We start from the raw sequence: 20126 nt of genomic DNA, 5'->3' as shown, positions 1-20126 counted from the left end.
AGTGACACAATTTCACCTGGTTAATATTGCCTGCTAACCTGGATTTCTTTTAGCTAAATATGCTATGCAGGTTTAAAAATATATACTACTGTGTATTGATTTTAAGAAAGGCAATGATGTTTATGGTTAGGTACACATTGGAGCAACGATACGCACCACATCGATTATATGCAACGCAGGACACGCTAGATTAACTAGTAATATCATCAACCATGTGTAGTTAACTAGTGATTATGATTGTTTTTTACAAGATACGTTTAATGCTAGCTAGCAACTTACCTTGGCGTAGTGCATTCGCATAACAGGCAGTCTCCTCGTGGAGTGCAATGTAATCAGGTGGTTAGAGCATTGGACTAGTTAACTGTAAGGTTGCAAGATTGAATCCCCCGAGCTTACAAGGCAGTTAACCCACCGTTCCTAGGCCGTCATTGAAAATAAGAATGTGTTCTTAACTGATTTGCCTAGTTAAATAAAGATTAAATAAACGTGTTTAAAATTTAAAAAAAATCTGTGTCCAAAAATACAGATTTCCGATTGTTATGAAAAGTTGAAATCGGCCCTGATTAATCAGTCGACCTCTATCCTGGATTGTAGGACTCTTGGCCCCAGTGATGTACTGGGCTGTACGCACTACCCTCTGTAGCGCCTTACGGTCAGATGCCGAGCAGTTGCCATACCAGGCGGTGCTGCAACCATGCTCTTGATGGTGCTGCTAGGTGTAGAACCTTTTGAGGATCTGGGGACCCATGCCAAATCTCCTGAGGGTGGAAAAGGTGTGGTCGTGCCCTCTTCACGACTGTCTTGGTGTGTTTGGACCATGATAGTTTGGTGATGTGGACACCAAGGAACTGACCTCTCAACCCACTCCACTACAGCTCCGACACTTAATGGGGGCCTGTTTGGCCCACCTTTTCCTGTAGTCCACGATCAGTTCCCTTTGTCTTGCTCACATTGAGGGAGGGGTTGTTGTCCCGGCACCACACTGCCAGGTCTCTGACGACCTCCCTGTAGGCTGTCTCAATTTGTTGGTGATCAGGCCTACCACTGTTGTCGTAAGCAAACTTAATGATGGTGTTGGAGTCGTGCTTGGCCACGCAGTCGTGGGTGAACAAGGAGTACAGGAGGGGACTAAGCACACACCCCTGAGGGGGCCCCAGTGTTGAGGATCAGCGTAGCAGATGTGTTGTTGCCTACCCTTACCACCTGATGGCGGCCCGTCCGGAGTCCAGGATCCAGTTGCAGAGGGAGGTGTTTAGTCCCAGGATCCTTAGCTTAGTGATGAGCTTTGAGGATACTGTGTTGTTCAACATTGAGCTGTAGTCAATGAACAGCATTCTCTCACATAGGTGTTCCTTTTGTCCAGGTGGGAAAGGGCAGTGTGGAGTGTTTTACACACATCGGCTACGGAGAGCGTGATCACACAAACCAACTCTCTTTCCACCCATGCATTTCCAGGGTCGTTGCGCCATCACCTCGGCTGTTTTACACCTAGGCCTATATCATTAGGATCAAGAATTTAAAAGGTAGCATAAATAGCTTATAATATACCTTTCTCTCGCTTAGAGAAGTGCTTCCGTAAATTTTAATCACTTTCTCCCAGTGTCAACCAGCCTGCGACACACTAGACAACCCTGTGCCAACACCTAATCCATCCATTTTCCGGTGTGTATCGGAAGAATAATCATCCTTTTACATTTTTTATATTGAGATGAATTTTTTTAAATGTAAAAGGTTAATAACACCAATTATTTTAGGATCATATAGGCCTGTTCCAATAGAGAACCTAGGCAGGTATTTAATTATATAATTGTTTATCCTAGCCCCATAAATCTATTAAGTTTTATCTTAAAAGGTAATCGTTCCGATTCACATCGGCGAAAAAGGGCTGCATTTGAACAGCTTTTAAGTCAAAATATACCCGACCTCTACAATTAGGCTATATCATATTAAACAAAAAAAACTACCTTGGTACATTATAAATACCATCTTCAAATTAAATAAAGAAAAAGGGTCAGCCGTACCTATCTTTTCCTTCCCCTAAATCAAAACATATTACGTCCATATAGTCCAAAGTTCCATATTGCCTAAAAAGTATACGTTCATCATACCCATTCTGCATTACCATAAGTCTAACCTCTACCATAAGTCTAACGACATGAATATAAAATGTAAAAGTTGTTAATGCAACAAAAAAATAAGTACAAAACAATGTTTTTGTAAAAAACAAATGGATCCATATTTGTAGTGCGGTGCACATATATATTTATATAGCCCTTCGTACATCAGCTGATATCTCAAAGTACTGTACAGAAACCCAGCCTAAAACCCCAAAAAGCAAGTAATGCAGGTGTTGAAGCACGGTGGCTAGGAAAAACTCCCCAGAAAGGCCAAAACCTAGGAAGAAACCTAGAGAGGAACCAGGCTATGAGGGGTGGCCAGTCCTCTTCTGGCTGTGCCAGGTGGATATTATAACAGAACATGGCCAAGATGTTGAAATGTTCATAAATGACCAGCATGGTCAAATAATAGGTCTGGGACAGGTAGCACGTCCGGTGAACAGGTCAGGATTCCATAGCCGCAGACAGAACAGTTGAAACTGGAGCAGCAGCACGGCCAGGTGGACTGGGGACAGCAAGGAGTCATCATGCCAGGTAGTCCTGAGGCATGCTCCTAGGGCTCCGGTCCTCCTAGAAAGAGAGAATTAGAGAGGGCATACTTAAATTCACACAGGACACTGGATAAGACAGGAGAAGTACTCCATATTTAACAAACTGACCCTAGCCCCCCCTACACAAACTACTGCAGCATAAATACTGGAGGCTGAGATGGGAGGGGTCAGGAGACACTGTGGCCCCATCCGATGATACCCCCGGACAGGGCCAAACAGGAAGGATTACCCCACCCACTTTGCCAAAGCACAGCCTCCACACCACTAGAGGGATATCTTCAACCACCAACTTACCATCCTGAGACAAGGCCGAGTATAGCCCACAAAGATCTCCGCCACAGCACAACACAAGGGGGGGCGCCAACCCAAACAGGAAGATCACATCAATGACTCAACCCACTCAAGTGACGCACCCCTCCTAGGGACGGCATGAAAGAGCACCAGCAAGCCAGTGACTCAGCCCCTGTAATGGGGTTAGAGGCAGAAAATCCCAGTGGAAATAGGGGAACCGGCCAGGCAGAGGCAGCAAGGGCGGTTCATTGCTCCAGAGCCTTTCCGTTCACCTTCACACTCCTGGGCCAGACTACACTCAATCATATGACCCACTGAAGAGATGCGTCTTGAGTAAAGACTTAAAGGTTGAGACCAAGTTTGCGTCTCTCACATGGGTAGGCAGACCATTCCATAAAAATGGAGCTCTATAGGAGAAAGCCCTGCCTCCAGCAATTCTAGGGACAATTAGGAGCCCTGCGTCTTGTGACCGTAGCGTACGTGTAGGTATGTATGGCAGGACCAAATCAGAGAGAGAGGTAGGAGCAAGCCCATGTAATGCTTTGTAGGTTAGCAGTAAAACCTTGAGATCAGCCCTTGCCTTGACAGGAAGCCAGTGTAGGGAGGCTAGCACTGGAGTAATATGATCAAATATTTTGGTTCTAGTCAGGATTCTAGCAGCTGTATTTAGCACTAACTGAAGTTTATTTAGTGCTTTATCCGGGTAGCCGGAAAGTAGAGCATTGCAGTAGTCTAACCCAGAAGTGACAAAAGCATGGATTCATTTTTCTACATCATTTTTGGACAAAGTTTCTGATTTTTGTTACATAGATGGAAAAAAGCGGTCCTTGAAACAGTCTTGATATGTACGTCAAAAGAGACCAGGGTCCAGAGTAACGCCGAGGTCCTTCAGTTTTATTTGAGACGACCATTAAGATTAATTGTCAGATTCAACAGAAGATCTCTTTGTTTCTTGGGACCTAGAACTAGCATCAATGTTTTGTCCGAGTTTAAAAGTAGAATGTTTGCAGCCATCCACTTCCTTATGTCTGAAACACAGGCTTCTAGCGAGGGCAATTTTGGGGCTTCACCATGTTTCATTGAAATGTACAGCTGTGTGTCATCCGCAAAGTAGTAGAAGTTAACATGTTTTTGAATCACATCCCCAAGAGGTAAAATATATAGTGAAAACAATAGTGGTCCTAAAACGGAACCTTGAGGAACACCGAAATTTACAGTTGATCAGAGAACAAACCATACACAGAGGCAAACGGATATCTTTCCGACGGATAAGCTCTAAACCAGGCCAGAACTTGTCCGTGTAGACCAATTTGGGTTTCCAATCTCTCCAAAAGAATGTGGTGATCGATGGTATCAAAAGCAGCACTAAGGTCTAGGAGCACGAGGACAGATGCAGAGCCTTGGTCTGATGCCAATAAAAGGTAATTTACCATCTTCACAAGTGCAGTCTCAGTGCTATGATGGGGTCTAAAACGAGACTGAAGCATTTAGCGTATAAATTGTTTGTCTTAAGGAAGACAGTGAGTTGCTGCGCAACAGCCTTTTCTAAAATTGAGAGGAATGGAAGATTCGATATAGGCCGATAGTTTTTTACATTTTCTGGGTCAAGGTTTGGCTTTTTCAAGAGAGGCTTTATTACTGCCACTTTTAGTACACATCCGGTGAATAGAGAGCCGTTTATTATGTTCAACATAGGAGGGCCAAGCACAGGAAGCAGCTCTTTCAGTAGTTTAGTTGGAATAGGGTCCAGTATGCAGCTTGACGGTTTAGAGGCCATGATTATTTTTATCATTGTGTCAAGAGATATAATCCTAAAACACTTGAGCGTCTCTCTTGATCCTAGGTCCTGGCAGAGTTGTGCATACTCGGGACAACTGAGCTTTGATGGAATACGCAGATTTAAAGAGGAGTCCGTAATTTGCTTTCTAATAAACATGATCTTTTCCTCAAAGAAGTTAATGAATTTATTACTGCTGAAGTGAAAGCCATCCTCACTTGGGGAATGCTGCTTTTTAGTTAGCCTTGCGACAGTATCAAAAATAAATTTCGGATTGTTCTTATTTTCCTCAATTAAGTTGGAAAATAGGATGATGGAGTAGCAGTAAGGGCTCTTCGATAGTACCGTGCAGTGTCTTTCCAAGCTAGTCGGAGGACTTCCAGTTTGGTGTGGCGCCATTTCCGTTCCAATTTTCTGGAGCTTGCTGCAGAGCTCTGGTTTTTTCTTTATACCAGGGAGCTAATTTCTTATGAGAAATGTTTTTAGGGGTGCAACTGCATCTAGGTTATTGCGCAAGGTTAAATTGAGTTCTTCAGTTAGGTGGTTAATTGATTTTTGTCCTCTGATGTCCTTGGGTAGGCATTGGGAGTCTGGAAGGGCATCAAGGAATCTTTGTTGTCTGTGAATTTATAGCATGACTTTTGATGCTCATTGGTTGGGGTCTGAGCAGATTATTTGTTGCTATTGCAAACGTAATAAAATGGTGGTCCGAGAGTCCAGGATTATGAGGAAAAACATTAAGATCCACAACATTTATTCCATGAGACAAAACTAGGTCCAGAGTATGACAGTGAGTAGGTCCAGAGACATGTTGGACAAAACCCACTGAGTCAATGATGGCTCCGAAAGACTTTTGGAGTGGGTCTGTGGACTTTTCCATGTGAATATTAGTCACCAAAAATTAGAATATTATCTGCTATGACTACAAGGTCCGATTAAGAATTCAGGGAACTCAAATGAGGAACGCTGTATATGGCCCAGGAGGCCTGTAAACAGTAGCTATAAAAAGTGATTGAGTAGGCTACATAGATTTCATGACTAAAAGCTCAAAAAACGAAAACGTCTTTTTTTTTTTTTTTTTTTTTAATTGAAATTTGCTATCGTAAATACCTCTGCCTTTGCAGGATGCACGGGGGATATGGTCACTAGTGTAACCAGGAGGTGAGGCCTCATTTAACACAGTAAATTCATTAGGCTTAAGCCATGTTTCAGTCAGGCCAATCACATCAAGATTATGATCATTTGATTAGTTAATTGACTATTATTGCCTTTGAAGTAAGGGATCTAACATTAAGTAGCCCTATTTTGAGATGTGAGGTATCACAATCTCTTTCAATAATGACATGAATGGAGGAGGTCTTTATCCTAGTGAGATTGCTAAGGCGAACACCGCCATGTTTAGTTTTGCCCAACCCAGGTCGAGGCACCGACACGGTCTCAATGGGGATAGCTGAGCTGACTACACTGACTGTGCTAGTGGCAAACTCCACTAAGCTGGCAGGCTGGCTAACAGCCTGCTGCCTGGCCTGCATTCTATTTCATTGTGGAGCTAGAGCCCTGTCTATGTTGGTAGATAAGATGAGAGCACCCCTCCAGCTAGGATGGAGTCCGTCACTCCTCAGCAGACCAGGCTTGGTCCGGTTTGTGGGTGAGTCCCAGAAAGAGGGCCAATTATCTACAAATTCTATCTTTTGGGAGGGGCAGAAAACGGTTTTCAACCAGCAATTGATTTGAGACTCTGCTGTAGAGCTCATCACTCCCCCTAACTGGGAGGGGGCCAGAGACAATTACTCGATGCCGACACATCTTTCTAGCTGATTTACACACTGAAGCTATGTTGCGCTTGGCGACCTCTGACTGTTTCATCCTAACATCGTTGGTGCCGACGTGGACAACAATATCTCTCTACACTCGCCAGTTTTAGCTTTAGCCAGCACCATCTTCAGATTAGCCTTAACGTTGGTAGCCCTGCCCCCTGGTAAACAGTGTGTGTTCGCTGGATGACTCGTTTTAAGTCTAATACTGCGGGTAATGGCGTCACCAATGACTAGGGTTTTCAATTTGTCAGAGCTAATGGTGGGAAGCTTCGGCGTCTCAGACCCCGTAACGGGAGGAGTAGAGACGAGAAGGCTCGGCCTCAGACTCCGACTCGCTGCTTAATGGGGAAAACCGGTTGAAAGTTTCTGTCGGCTGAATGAGCGACACCGGTTGAGCATTCCTACAGCATTTCCCTCCACAAACCATGAGAAAGTTGTCCGGCTGCGGGGACCATGCGAGTGGATTTATACTAACGTTACTATCTGTACTTACTGGTGGCACAGACACTGTTACAGCCGTTCCTACACTATTTCATGAGGAAATTGTTCATTAATAGAGAATGGGGTGTTCAATTCCCTACCCTGTTGTAACAAGGCAATTTTCATTTTGTAGTGGGTTAGCATAACTACGATCGGACGGGGCCATCCCTCTGCTCTGCCACCGAAACGGTGAGCTCTTTGAAAATCAATTGTTTCCACATGTTCGTCTGACATCTTGATTACGTTTCATGAACACCTTGACTTTTTCCCTCTGTTGACTGATAGTTTTTGTTCTCCTTTTATTCCCCTTTATAACATTTTTCATAATTATACATGTTAGATATAGTAATTCAGCTTTCATTGTTTTATCATCATACCGTAGCCTCTCTGAAGTGTCTTTAAGGGAGCCCACGGTAGTTTTCAATATCTTATTTTCAACTCGTATTTCTCCCATTTTATTCCTGTAATCCATTCCTGTTTTTGAGGCCTCAACCTCCCCCAGTACCCCAGGCAATAGATCCAGTTTAACTGCTCGCTCATGCTTGTAAGTAATGCTCTATCTTCTGGAGACTGTTATAAAAACATCCCCTCCAAAGTTAAATTTAGAATTTTAGACTGCGGCTTCCTTCCGGTTTCGCTCACAAAACTCGAGGAATGGTCTTCCCTTGTTCTCTTTGATGTATCTGTTTTCTTTTTTCGAGCAAATCAAAATTCTGATCAATAAATAGTTCCAGATTCTCTATATTATCCATAATGTTTGTTTTGTAGTTCTCAGCTAATCATTTTTTGTGTGATTAATTCATGGAACAAGCTGTGCTAGTTTACCACGCTGCCACGTTATCAACACCTGTTTTAGTACTTAAGCTTCCCCTCCTACCCGATAGTCTCCAGATTTCCATCCAACTAAAGGCAATTTTAAAGTAATGTATCATCTAACTTGGCATTTCAGAGGTGGCGCACACAACAATAAGGAGACATGCACTTAAATCCCATACATTAATCTGGAAATATAAACAACTTTATTCTCAATGTATTTTGTTTATTCTCAAAATATTGCCACTATTCACCAAATGTTATTTACTTTTCTCGAAATATTGACACTTTTTTTAAAAGTACTATCATGTAAAAAATAATAATCCAAGTACCACCACCCATGCTGTTTACAATTCAAGCCATTAATGTCACTTTGTTATGCAATAAAATTTGGAAAAAGTCCAGGGGTGTGAATACTTTCTGAAGGTACTGTATTATTAAAAGTATCTTAAGCATATTGTACCTCGTTTTGGTTTGTGTGTATATATAACCTGTCTCTGTTATTTTGTCTCTACCACAGTAAGATGCTGTTTGACACTCCAGAAGAAGATGCCAACTACAACCCCCTTCCCGAGGAGCGTCCAGGGGGGTTTGCATGGGGAGAGGGACAGCGCCTCGGGGGTTAACCTAGCCCCCCACCACAGGATCACTTTATTATGGACATTCCCTTAGCGAGACAGAGGGACAAACTTGGTCTTTTTTTCTTGACTTATTTCTCTAGTTCTGAATGGAGAACGCCAGTATCCAACCAGAGTTTTTCTGAGATTGGTGTGTGGCTTACATCTCCCTCAAACTATTCTATAAGCCAGACTGTCACTTTAAGACCACATGAGGACGTAACAACAGCAAGGGACTTTTGATGGGGAACCTTTGGCTGTGTTGATGTTTGGCTTTATCTCTGGGGGAATATTGTCAATATGGGAAACGGAGGCAAAAATCTGAATTAATTCAGATCTGGAGTTTTTTTTTCCATTTTACTTCAATAAATATATATAATTAACGTGTGGCATATATCGCTGGATATATTTTCTTTGTCAGTTTTTGTAAGGCGTTCCATATTTGATTTATTTCATTAATGTGATTTCAGTCCCAAAAGAGTGCTTGGCTGCACTAGGCATCAACAATGTGAACTCTTGCATAATTTACATATTGAATAAAAGCACACATTTAGTTTATTGCAACTGTAGAAACAATTATTACTGCAACTGTAGAAACAATTATTACTGTAACTGCAAACAAATCAAACTGCATACATTGCTTACCCTCCTCTGGTAGAAGACATTGCAGTGTATGGAAGGTTTCAGAACACTTCAGTTCAAAGGGGCAATCTGCAATTGGTACACCCATTTTGGACTTTATATTCTAATTGATTCTTAAAGAATATAACTTGTAAATCCCTCATGAGCATAGTTCAACTGTCAGAACCTAAAATATAGAGTATAAAATGTACACAATGGTCAATATTCATATTGAAACTACACAGCTTCTCTTTTTTTCTATACCTTCTAACTACAGCACAATAAGAGTTTCAATTACAAAGTATACCCTGAAACACAACTAAATTGTGTTGAATTCTTGGTTGTAAGAAAGTACACATTGTAACGAGATCTTCTTGGTAAATACCAGGCAGCTATACCAGTTGGCAGAGGACTGAAGTAAAGCATTACCAAATAAATTAGTAAACATTAAAGCTGTATCAGATGAGGATAGTTGTACAGAACATCTATTTTGGTCTAGCAGGAGTATACATTATGTGCCACCACAGTGTCTTTAAAATAGGCTCTGTTGCCTCTGGCCTTATCCCACATCATCATAGTCCTCCTCACTCTGACAGTCTGCTCCGATGTCATCATAGTCCTCTGAAATGCTGTCATGACACACGTCCTGACACACCTCTGTCTCTGTGTGATGGTACGGCGGAGGAGGGGCCTCGTTATCTACTTTCACATTGTAGGGTAGCTCTGCAAGGTTCTCACAGTTTTTGATCTCTGGAAAGCAAAGACACATTGACAGTTGAAGCTGCCCAAAATATGTTTTCTTACTGTGGGCTTAAAGGTTCCTATTGTGAATGTTATACACAACAGCTTTATCCTTGTGTAATATTACTCCCATTGTGTGCTCATGATTGCATTTCAATGCTCATCCCATGAAACCTGATGCTTACCGGGGTAAGATGTGAGAAACTGTGTCCTGGGTGGTAAAGAAGTCAAATCATCCTTCAGATCTTTGGGATGATATTTGCTGCTCCTGGATAAGGGAGAAACCCAATAAATGAGGTGTCCACCTTGGAAAATGCTTTTGACAAGCCCCCTTTCACGTCCCCGGACTACTGAAAATCCCTAAAACAAATGGCCCTATATTGTTGATTAAAAGGTTTGAGGGGAATACAGGACCAAAATGGTGGTTTTGTGTTAATGAATGATGAGTAAACAAAATCACTCTATAAATATCCATTGAAATGTTAAGTTACATCAACTGAATAGTGCAAGACACTTACTGGGCATAATACTCAGGCATTGTGTGACTTGGCAAATTTGTATTGTATTTTTCAGCAGCTGTAAAAAGATGATAGTTGAGACAATGTGCACAGACTTTGAAAAAGATAGTTCATATCAACAGTGTCTAGTATAGTCTCTGTTGCCTCTGGCCTTATCCCACATCATCATAGTCCTCCTCACTCTGACAGTCTGCTCCGATGTCATCATAGTCCTCTGAAATGCTGTCATGACACACGTCCTGACACACCTCTGTCTCTGTGTGATGGTACGGCGGAGGAGGGGCCTCGTTATCTACTTTCACATTGTAGGGTAGCTCTGCAAGGTTCTCATAGCTTTCGATCTCTGGAAAGCAGACACACACATTAACCATTGAAGCTGACATTGAACACCCAAAAGGTGTTTAAAGGTTCCTTTTGTGAATGTTATAACACAACAGCTTTATCCTTGTATAATATTACTCCCATTGTGTGCTCATGATTGCATTTCAATGCTCATCCCATGAAACCTGATGCTTACCGGGGTAGGATGTGAGAAACTGTGTCCTGGGTGGTAAAGGAGGCAAATCATTCTCCAGATCTTTGGGATGATATTTGCTGCTCCTGGATAAGGGAGAAAGCATTGGGAGAAACGTGAGAAATTAGGTGTCCACCTTGGAAAATGCTTTTGACAAGCACCCTCTCCCTCCTCCGGACTACTGAGAATTCCTAAAACAACTGGCCCTATATTGATTTAAAGGTTTGAGAGGAATGGAAGACCAAAGGTATGGTTTTAATTGTGTTAATGAACAACAAAACCAATCTCTATATAATGTCAATAAAATGTAGGTTACATTTTCATCAGCTGAAAACGGAATAGTGCAAGAGACTTACTGGGCATAAGACTCAGGGATTGTGTGACTTGGCCTATTTGTATTGTATTGTTCAGCAGCTGTAAAAAATATGATAGTTGTTGAGACAATGCACAGACTTTTAAATAGACTGTTCATATAAGTAGTGATGAAAATGGACCTGGAATTCTAACAATAGTGCTTTTAGTAATGTACACTGAACAAAAATATAAACCCAACATGCAACAATTTCAAGATTTTTACGAGTTACAGTTCATGTAAGGAAATCAGTCGATTGCAATAAATTGATTAGGCCCTAATCTATGGCTTTCACATGACGGGGAATACTGGTATGCATATGTTGGTCACAGATACCTTAAAGAAAAGGTAGCGGCATGGATCAGAAAACCAGTCAGTATCTGGTGTGACCACCATTTGCCTCAAGCAGCATGACACATCTCCTTCACATAGAGTTGATCAGGCTGTTGATTGTGGCCTGTGGAATGTTGTCCCACTCCTCTTCAATGGATGTGCGAAGTTGCTGGATATTGGCGTAAACTGGAACACGCAGTTGTGCGTGTCAATCCAGAGCATCCCAAACATGCTCAATTAGTGACATGTCTAGTGAGTATGCAGTCCATAGAAGAACTTGGACATTTTCAGCTTCCAGGAATTGTGTACAGATCCTTGCTACATGGGGCTGTGCATTATCATGCTGAAACATGAGTTGATGGAGGTGGATGAGTGGCATGACAATGGGTCTTATCACGATATCTCTGTGCATTCAAATTGTCATCGATAAAATGCAGTTGTGTTCGTTGTCCGTAGCTTATGCCTGCCCATACCATAACCCCACTCCCACCATGGGTCACTTTGTTCACAAAGTTGACATCAGCAGACTCCTCACCCACATGATGCCAGACACGCTGTCTGCCATCTGCCTGGTACAGCTGAAACAGGGATTCATCCATGGCCATCGAAGGTGAGCATTTGCCCACTGTAGTTGGTTACAACACCGAACTGCAGTCAGGTCAAGACCCTGAAGAGGATGACAAGCGCGCAGATGAGCTTCCCTGAGAGGGTTTCTGACAGTCTGACAGTCAGAAATTCTTAATTTGTGCAAACCCGGCCTCCCGGGTGGCGCAGTGGTTATGGGCGCTGTACTGACGCGCCAGCTGTGCCATCAGAGACTCTGGGTTCGCGCCCAGGCTCTGTCGTAACCGGCCGCGACCGGGAGGCCCGTGGGGTGACGCACAATTGGCCTAGCGTCGTCCGGGTTAGGGAGGGCTTGGTCGGTAGGGCATCGCGCACCAGCGACTCCTGTGGCGGGTCGGGCACAGTGCGCGCTAACCAAGGTTGCCAGGTGCACGGTGTTTCCTCCGACACATTGGAGCGGCTGGCTTCCAAGTTGGATAAGCGCTGTGTTAAGAAGCAGTGCGGCTTAGTTGGGTTGTGTATCGGAGGACGCATGACTTTCAACCTTCGTCTCTCCCGAGCCCGTACGGGAGTTGTAGCGATGAGACAAGATAGTAGTTACTAAAACAATTGGATCTCACGAAATTGGGGAGAAAAAGGGCTAAAAAAAAATGTTTAAAGAATAATTGTGCAAACCCACAATTTCATCAGCTGTCCGGGTGGCTGGTCTCAGACAATCATGCAGGTGAAGAAGCCAGGTGTGGAGGTCCTGGGCTGGTGTGGTTACACGTGGTCTGCAGTTGTGAGGCCGTTTGGACGTACTGACACATTTTCTAAAATGACGTTGGAGGAGGCTTATTGTAGTCAAATTAACATTAAATTATTGGTAACAGCTCTAGTGGACATTCCTGTCGTCAGCATGCCAATTGCGCTCCCCTCAACTTGAGACATCTGTGGTGGCATTGTGTTGTGTGACAAAACTGCACATTTTAAAGTAGCCTTTTATTGCCCACAGCACAAGGTGCACCTGGGTAATGAGCATGCTGTTTAATCAGCTTATTGATATGCCACACCTGTCAGGTGGATGGATTATCTTGGCAAAGGAGAAATGCTCACTAACAGGGATGTAAACAAATGTGTGCACAAAATTTGAGAGAAATAAACATTTTGTTTGTATGGAACATTTCTGGGATCTTTTATTTCAGCTCAAGAAAGATGGGACCAACACTTTACATGTTGCATTTATATTTTTGTTCAGTGTAATAGCATCATTGAAAAAACATACCTTTCTTGGAGATACACTTGTTGATAAAGACAAAGATGAGGCCTATTACCAAGGATACAAAAATCATTCCAAGAACCACCCACAGCAAGAACTCTCGTAAAAGTGCCATTGGTGATCTAGTCCACTGCAAACAAAAGTGCCAAAATATACATGTAAGTAACTGATTATGAACTTCAGATGAATTTGAGGACCTCATGAATTCCACAGAAATGGCTACTTGAAATATTTTGCAAGGAAAGTAAATCAACATTGTTCTGCATTTCAACTTTTCAATTCAGTGCTTTCAGTGCTTTATTGGAAACATGAGGACTTTGAACATTTAAGTTTTGTTCTGAATCTCCATGGCATGTCACTTCCCCTTTTCTGAGCTGACCAGGTCATGTGGTTATTTTAGACTGCACTGTATATGAGCAGACAATTGTACTACATCAAAGGTGTAAGGCAAAAAGTGATTAGATTTTTACATAATATATTGTTGTGACATCTCTGATTCTTCAGCTTTTTTGACTGTCAAACTCAATCCTGGGCACCCTTACATACCCCTTACATATACACTACCGTTAAAAAGTTTGAGGTCACTTAGAAATGTCCCTGTTTTTGAAAGAATAGCTTTTTTTTGTCCATTATAATAACAACAAATTGATCAGAAATACAGTGTAGACATTGTTAATGTTGTAAATGACTATTGTAACTTAAAACGGCATATTTTTTTATGGAATATCTACATAGGCGTACAGAGGCCCATTATCAGCAACCATCACTCATGTGTTCCAATTGCACGTTGTTAGCCAATCCAAGTGTGTTTAAAATGTTATCATTTTAAAAGGCTAATTGATCTGTCACGAGTCAGACCGAGGGTGGCTTCCCTTTCCCGGTCGGGTGGCGCTCGGCGATCGTCGTCGCCGGCCGATTAGCTACCACTGATTGTTTTTTCCTCCCCCTCCTTATATGTTTATTGTTAGCACCTGTTAGGGAGTCGTAAATTGGGCTTTATTAGACAGCCGGCCCGCCTGGTTCTTTGTGCGCGATTAATCATTGTGACCTTCGGTTATGTACTATAGGAACGTGTTTGTTCCCGGTCGTGTTTCTGTTGTACTGTTTTCGTCCCCGTGTTTGGGGCATTTGGTTTTGGAACACCTTGTGTTGCGTGAGTGCATTAAAGAGCACAGTATTGCAATCTCTGTTTCCTGCGTCTGACTCCACACCCACGACACCCGGAGCTTTACATTATCATTACAAAACCCTTTTGCGTCGTGCCTAAGAACAGTCCTAGTCGTGGTATATTGGCCATATACACAATCCTCGGGCCTTAATGCTTAATTATATAATTGACAAATAATTTACATAATTTACATATAATACAAATTGACATTTTAACTATAATGAATGTTAAGTTTTAAAATGTCTCATTAACCGTGTTTGCCACAGACACAGCTGGTAAATGGCACTAATTCACACTTATCTCTGTGACCAGAGCTTGATGTAAATTACCTCAGTTTATCAGACAACATCCTTTCACAGCTGCATATTATTTTATAGAACAATGTGTCTAAATAACTTTCAACAATATCATTTTTTATACACAATACAAATATGTTGCAGAGTAGGCTATTGTTAAATTTGTATGTATTTATTATACTTTAACAGTAGATCTCAGCATACATGATAAATTAGTCCTTTATTATCTTATTATAAACTACCATCACCAACAGTAATTATCATACAAAATAAACCTCAGCTTGCGTCTGTAGTGTATTCTTATGTAATTTCAGTTATTTTATCAACACTTTAATCAAATAATAACAATATCACCGATTGTATTTATTTTACAATAATGTTCTATGGTCAGCACAGTTTTTTAGTACGCTAGAATAAAATATTTTGAATACAAAATAAGCATTTTCTTGTTCTTATGACAATAGAATACACTCAAAATGATAGCATATGCCTTACCTTACAAGGAAAGTCGAACAGCTGAAAGCTAGGGTTGTGTGGGTCAATGATATTCTCACTTCTAAGCTGTGTACAGAAGATAGGGAAACTCTTATGGTGGCATAATGCATTTCTGAGATCTGCAGCCTACTCATTTCCTCTCAATCATATTTAAGGAACTCCCAGCTACTTCCCCCACCCATCATTCCGCTCCACTGGTTCAGATACTTTTATAGACCCTATTGAACTGTTGAGACCATGCAGAGTGTGAGGATGGGTGAGGGAGAATAATATTATCTAATTTGTTAGCTAGTTTGTATGGATAGTTCAACAAGTAGTTTGAGTCAAAGTAATATTGTCTTGGGTGAAAGCACCACATACTGAATGGCATCACGACATCTAGGATGTGATCTCTCGACTGGTGGTGCGTTCAAAACAACTCAGACTCGTTGTAGAAATGTCGCATTGACGTCAATTTGGCAACTCGTAAATACGACCTTCCTACTGGGAAACATGCATGTGAACGCCCCTCCAATCTGAAATTATGACTAGGAAAATTGGGAATGATCTCTTGACCCCGATCTTTCCCACATGCTGAACTTTGACATCATGCACCACTAAAAATGGCAACAAACACAGTGGTCAATGGTGAGAATGGTTATTTTGTTCCTTCCAAGCTTTGAGCATGTGAATGCCCAAATCGTTCCTCTGAAGTAGGCAAGACGTTCCTCCGATCACTCCGACATGATATGAATGCGGAAAAATAGTTTCCCCACTTGGAAATGATCAGAAGCAGCCAATAGGAAGCTCTATGCCAGGGGTGTCAAATGCATTCGGTCTTCAATATATGGTTTATTTGATAAAATAGAAGTTTCGTAAGGGTTTGATTGTTAAGAGTGTACTGATACGAGTAGGACACGTGACATCCTAGCAAAATTGAGAAAGTCATAAACCCCGCCTATTTCTACATTGTATCTTCTTAAAATGTGATTTTAAACCTAACCACACGGTTAACCTTATGCCTAACCCTAATCTTGAATTTTTTTAAAGTACATTTTTGTTTTCGGGAATTTTTACTATAGCTAAATGTCAATTTTGTGGCTATGGTAACTAGTGGAACCCATTGTGTGTGTGTGTGTGTGTGTGTGTGTGTGTTGTTCACACGCGTATCTGCCCTCATGATCCCACTTGATCTTGCCTCCTACCGACTGCCTTCCATTTTTGAATGAATGCATTTTCGTTGTTAGAGCGGCCACTAGAGTATATTGTCAATATAATGGATAATCTGGGATATAGCCATTTGTGACTGCGGTAACTAGTGGAAACCCCCGATATTTATGTGGTAGTGTTCACACATGCGTAGTGTGCTGTTTCCCCCAATGACGTTGTCTTCCATGTAGCAAGCACTTTCAAGCAGGCTGTTTTCTTGGACACGCCTAGCTAGCTAGCTTTCCTCCAACACGGCGCCGGTTATTGCAATTCCATCCCCTGGAAACCATGGCCGACCAGGCCTCGGGATCCGCCCGGCAGCCCCAGCATGACGGTAAAGATTTGTTCTTTTTTGATAGTCTTTATGTGGTATAGTCTCGATTTAATACAGATAATTAAACGGCCTGTGAATAATCGGGCTCAGCAAGCACCATCACCCGACGTGTCACTCCCTCTCCCTGGACATTATTTCAATGTTCTCACTGCTGGATATATTATAGCGAGCTACACAGGCCCAAAACTTGATTTCCATACGTTGTTGGGAAATAAATACACCCATCTTGGCGTTAGCTAGCTAGTCGAACGGTGTTGATGTTACCTAACTAGCTAAGTTAGCTACCACTATACCTGTCATTGTTGTTTTGAAGCCATTGACAGTAGGCGAGACGATCGACGCAGTGGAAACTGGAAAGGGATAATGCTGGCAGTCACATTTGTACAAGTATCAAACGTTTTCGAACAGTGTTTATTTAAACATGAATATTGTAACATTTAGTTAACGTTAGTTTTCCATCCCCTTGTTTGCTAAATGTAGTTAGCTGCATAGCTTTTGTCTACTCTAACTAACAGGGGACTATCCCATTCATAGATCTAACTGCTATAGCTCCTATTGCCCGGGGGAGTTTTCATTAGAGCCCGACGCTTGCTTTTTAACGTTAACGCACATCGCTTGCGGTAAGTTTTTGGAAACGCAGTGAGAAATAATTGTCAAAAAACACAAAAGGTTAAATTATCTCACACCTTTTTGTTAGGGTTAGTGTTCCTATGTCAACAATAGACTAACGAAACAAATACCAAAATATAGTTTTCGGATGGAATTTTCCTTTAACAACGTTTGATTATGGAAGAAACTGGGGAGGAAGTGTGTTTCCATCAACTGGAGGCACACACAACTTGTTGATCTGTGCAAAACGGCTACAGTAAGTGTTTTTTACTTTTTAAATTTTAAATATTTCTCGCAGATATGAAAGATAAGGGGCATATGTTTTAAAAAACGGTTTGAGGATCGACTATTATACATGTTAAGAGACCTCGTCTGAATTTGTAGTTAACATGGAGCCAAATGCGGGCGAATGTACATGGAGAAGGGTTTTCGAGAGCTAGCAGGGGACATGGACCAATTTTGAGTTTCAGACCCTAGCTAATTTGCTAGTAGTAGCCACGCAGATACATCGTTGGCCAAAATGTATTGATAAATTCAGCCTATGACTGAATTCAATTTACAGGATTCTTGCAGATTTTGTCGAACTATCTACACCAGATCTTACAATGGAGATAATGAGTTGTGTCAATGGTTGTAATGTTACTGATGTCATCCCACTCTGAAATATGTCATGCTCTGCAATATGCACAAGCTGACATTTTCACACCTCTGTTCATTTTAATGGCCTCTGACTTGTTAGGAGTTGTCCAAAGTAGAGGTGCTCCATATCCGTCCTCAGTTTAGCACAATGTTTTTGGTTTAGTGTGTGTTTATAGCGACTTTGAGATTCTACCTCTAATGAAAAGTGCTATCTATATATAATACTATTATTATTGAGGCTACATTCACCAGGTGCTAAATGAGTGCAATAACACATTTAATTGACTAAAGACAGGCTTTGCAAAAGGCAACACTGATCTGATGATTTTACCGCTTAGTATGGCAAATGCGCCTCTATAGACCGCAAAGCGCTACAGATGGTTATGCGGATGGCCCAGTACATCACTGGGGCAGAGCTCCGTGCCATCCAGGACCTCTATATCAGGCGGTGTCAGGAAGGCCTGAAAAATTGCCAAAGACTTCAGCCGCCCATGCCATAGACTGTTCTCTCTGCTATCGTCCGGCAAACGGTACTGGAGCATCGGCTTTCGAACCAACAGGCTCCGAGATAGCTTCTACCCCAGGCCATAAGACTGCTAAATAGTTAATTACCTGGACAATCTGCATTGACCTTATCTTGCACTGATTCTATGCACTCACAAGACTATATTCTGTTTATACACATTTACATACACTACTGTACAGACACACACACGCATACACACATGCAGACACATTCACACTCATCCTATGCTGCTACGCTATTCTTTATTTTAATTTTACTATTATCTATCCTGATGCCTTGTCACTTGACCCTGCCATTATGTACATAGCTACCTCAAGTACCCCAGCACATTGTTATGGTACTGGTACTCCCTGCATATAGCTTAATTCTTGTCTATTTTATTCCTCTTGTGTTTCTATTTGTCTTATTAACTCTGCCTCATAGCAAGAATTTCAATGTAAAGTCTACACCCGTTGTATTCGGTGCATGTGACATACATTTTTATTTGAATGGGAAAAGCTGTACACTATGTAGCCTAAAGCTAGTGGAGAGATATTCCCAGAGTAGGCCAAAAAACCCAAAATCAAAGACTGGAACTGGCAACTAGTGTACTTTTTGAGCTGGAGATTGACTCTAAAAAGTAAATTTATATTACTGTGCCATTTATATAACCATTATGTTGGACACAAGGGATATCAGGCAACTCATGCTGTTTTATATGTAATGAAGTTGAATATTTTACCAACTTGGACATCCCCTGGAGTTTGTTGATGATCAGGCCTATGTCAAAGTCTTTGTTTAGTTCATTTGAGCATGTCTTTCTGGTCAAACATCTTGCTAACACAGTCACTATGCTAATACAGTCATTAAATACTCATTTGATTCTAGCCCCAGAATGCTGCTTGGTATTTTGTACGGCATAGGTATTGTCCTTTTGGATTGGCTATCAATTAGATTGATTTGTTTCTGAGCTGGTCATGGGTGCACCTCAGCCACGCTCAAGGTCCTAAACAATATCATAATTGCCATTGACAAAATACTATACTGTGCAGCCGTATTCATCGGCCTGGCCAAGGTTTTCGACTCTGTCAATCACCGCATCGGCAGACTCAAAAGCCTTGGTTTCTCTAATGACTGCCTCACCTGGTTCACCAACTACTGTGTCAAATCGGAGGGCCTGTTGTCCGGACCTCTGGCAGTCTCTATGGGGGTGCCACAGGGTTCAAATACTCTTTTCTCTGTGTACATCAATGATGTCGCTCTTGCGGCTGGTGATTCTCTGATCCACCTTTACGCAGACGACACCATTCTGTATACTTCTGGCCCTTCTTTGGACACTGTGTGAACAAACCTCAGACGAGCTTCAATGCCATACAACTATCCTTCAGTGGCCTCCAACTGCTCTTTAATGCTAAATGCTCTTCAACCGATCGCTGCCCCACCTGCCCGCCCGCCTAGCATCACTACTCTGGACGTTTCTGACTAAGAATATGTGAACAACTACAAATACCTAGGTGTCTGGTTAGAC

At 41.9% G+C, this 20126-nt stretch overlaps 3 protein-coding genes across 8 annotated transcripts in view; 2 read left to right on the top strand and 1 right to left on the bottom strand.

Moving 5' to 3' along the window:
• Positions 1-9027, top strand: part of LOC110533569 (derlin-2) — a 21423-nt gene extending 12396 nt beyond the window's left edge. The window contains exon 7 of one of the 2 annotated variants that reach the window (XM_021617911.3): positions 8367-9027. In XM_021617911.3, coding sequence (XP_021473586.1) covers positions 8367-8472 — 106 coding nt within the window. In that variant the 3' untranslated portion in view covers positions 8473-9027. Of the gene's footprint in view, positions 1-7166; positions 7218-8366 lie in introns of those variants that run through there. The other variant, XM_090186256.1, reaches the window with a different exon arrangement.
• Positions 9001-16655, bottom strand: LOC110533568 (uncharacterized). 2 transcript variants are annotated; one of them, XM_021617908.3, is made up of 8 exons: positions 15329-16655; positions 13371-13494; positions 11214-11271; positions 10861-10943; positions 10525-10686; positions 10344-10401; positions 10011-10093; positions 9001-9834 (listed from the first exon to the last, which is right to left on the bottom strand). In XM_021617908.3, exons 1-8 carry the CDS (start codon positions 15455-15457, stop codon positions 9644-9646), a joined length of 888 nt encoding a protein of 295 aa, XP_021473583.3. In that variant the 5' UTR covers positions 15458-16655; the 3' UTR covers positions 9001-9643. The 2 variants fall into 2 exon arrangements, with proteins under 2 accessions (XP_021473583.3, XP_021473584.3); XM_021617909.3 differs by having other exon boundaries at positions 15324-16214.
• LOC110533566 (rab GTPase-binding effector protein 1) overlaps positions 16428-20126 on the top strand; it is a 22617-nt gene continuing 18918 nt past the window's right edge. For 2 of the 4 annotated variants that reach the window (XR_016483632.1, XM_021617905.3), the window contains exon 1: positions 16428-16845. Coding sequence is in view for 1 of the 4 variants with exons in the window: in XM_021617905.3 (XP_021473580.2) it covers positions 16800-16845 (46 nt within the window). In the remaining 3 variants the exon portion in view is untranslated. Of the gene's footprint in view, positions 17711-20126 lie in introns of all 4 variants that reach the window. The other 2 variants (XM_090186254.1, XR_016483633.1) reach the window with 2 other exon arrangements.

This window comes from Oncorhynchus mykiss, chromosome 10, assembly GCF_057628025.1.
Source record: "Oncorhynchus mykiss isolate SJ-2025 chromosome 10, ASM5762802v1, whole genome shotgun sequence".
NCBI lineage: Eukaryota > Metazoa > Chordata > Actinopteri > Salmoniformes > Salmonidae > Oncorhynchus > Oncorhynchus mykiss.
The sequence above is the reverse complement of the archived record's forward strand: the minus strand, read 5'-3'. Positions and strand labels throughout refer to the sequence as shown.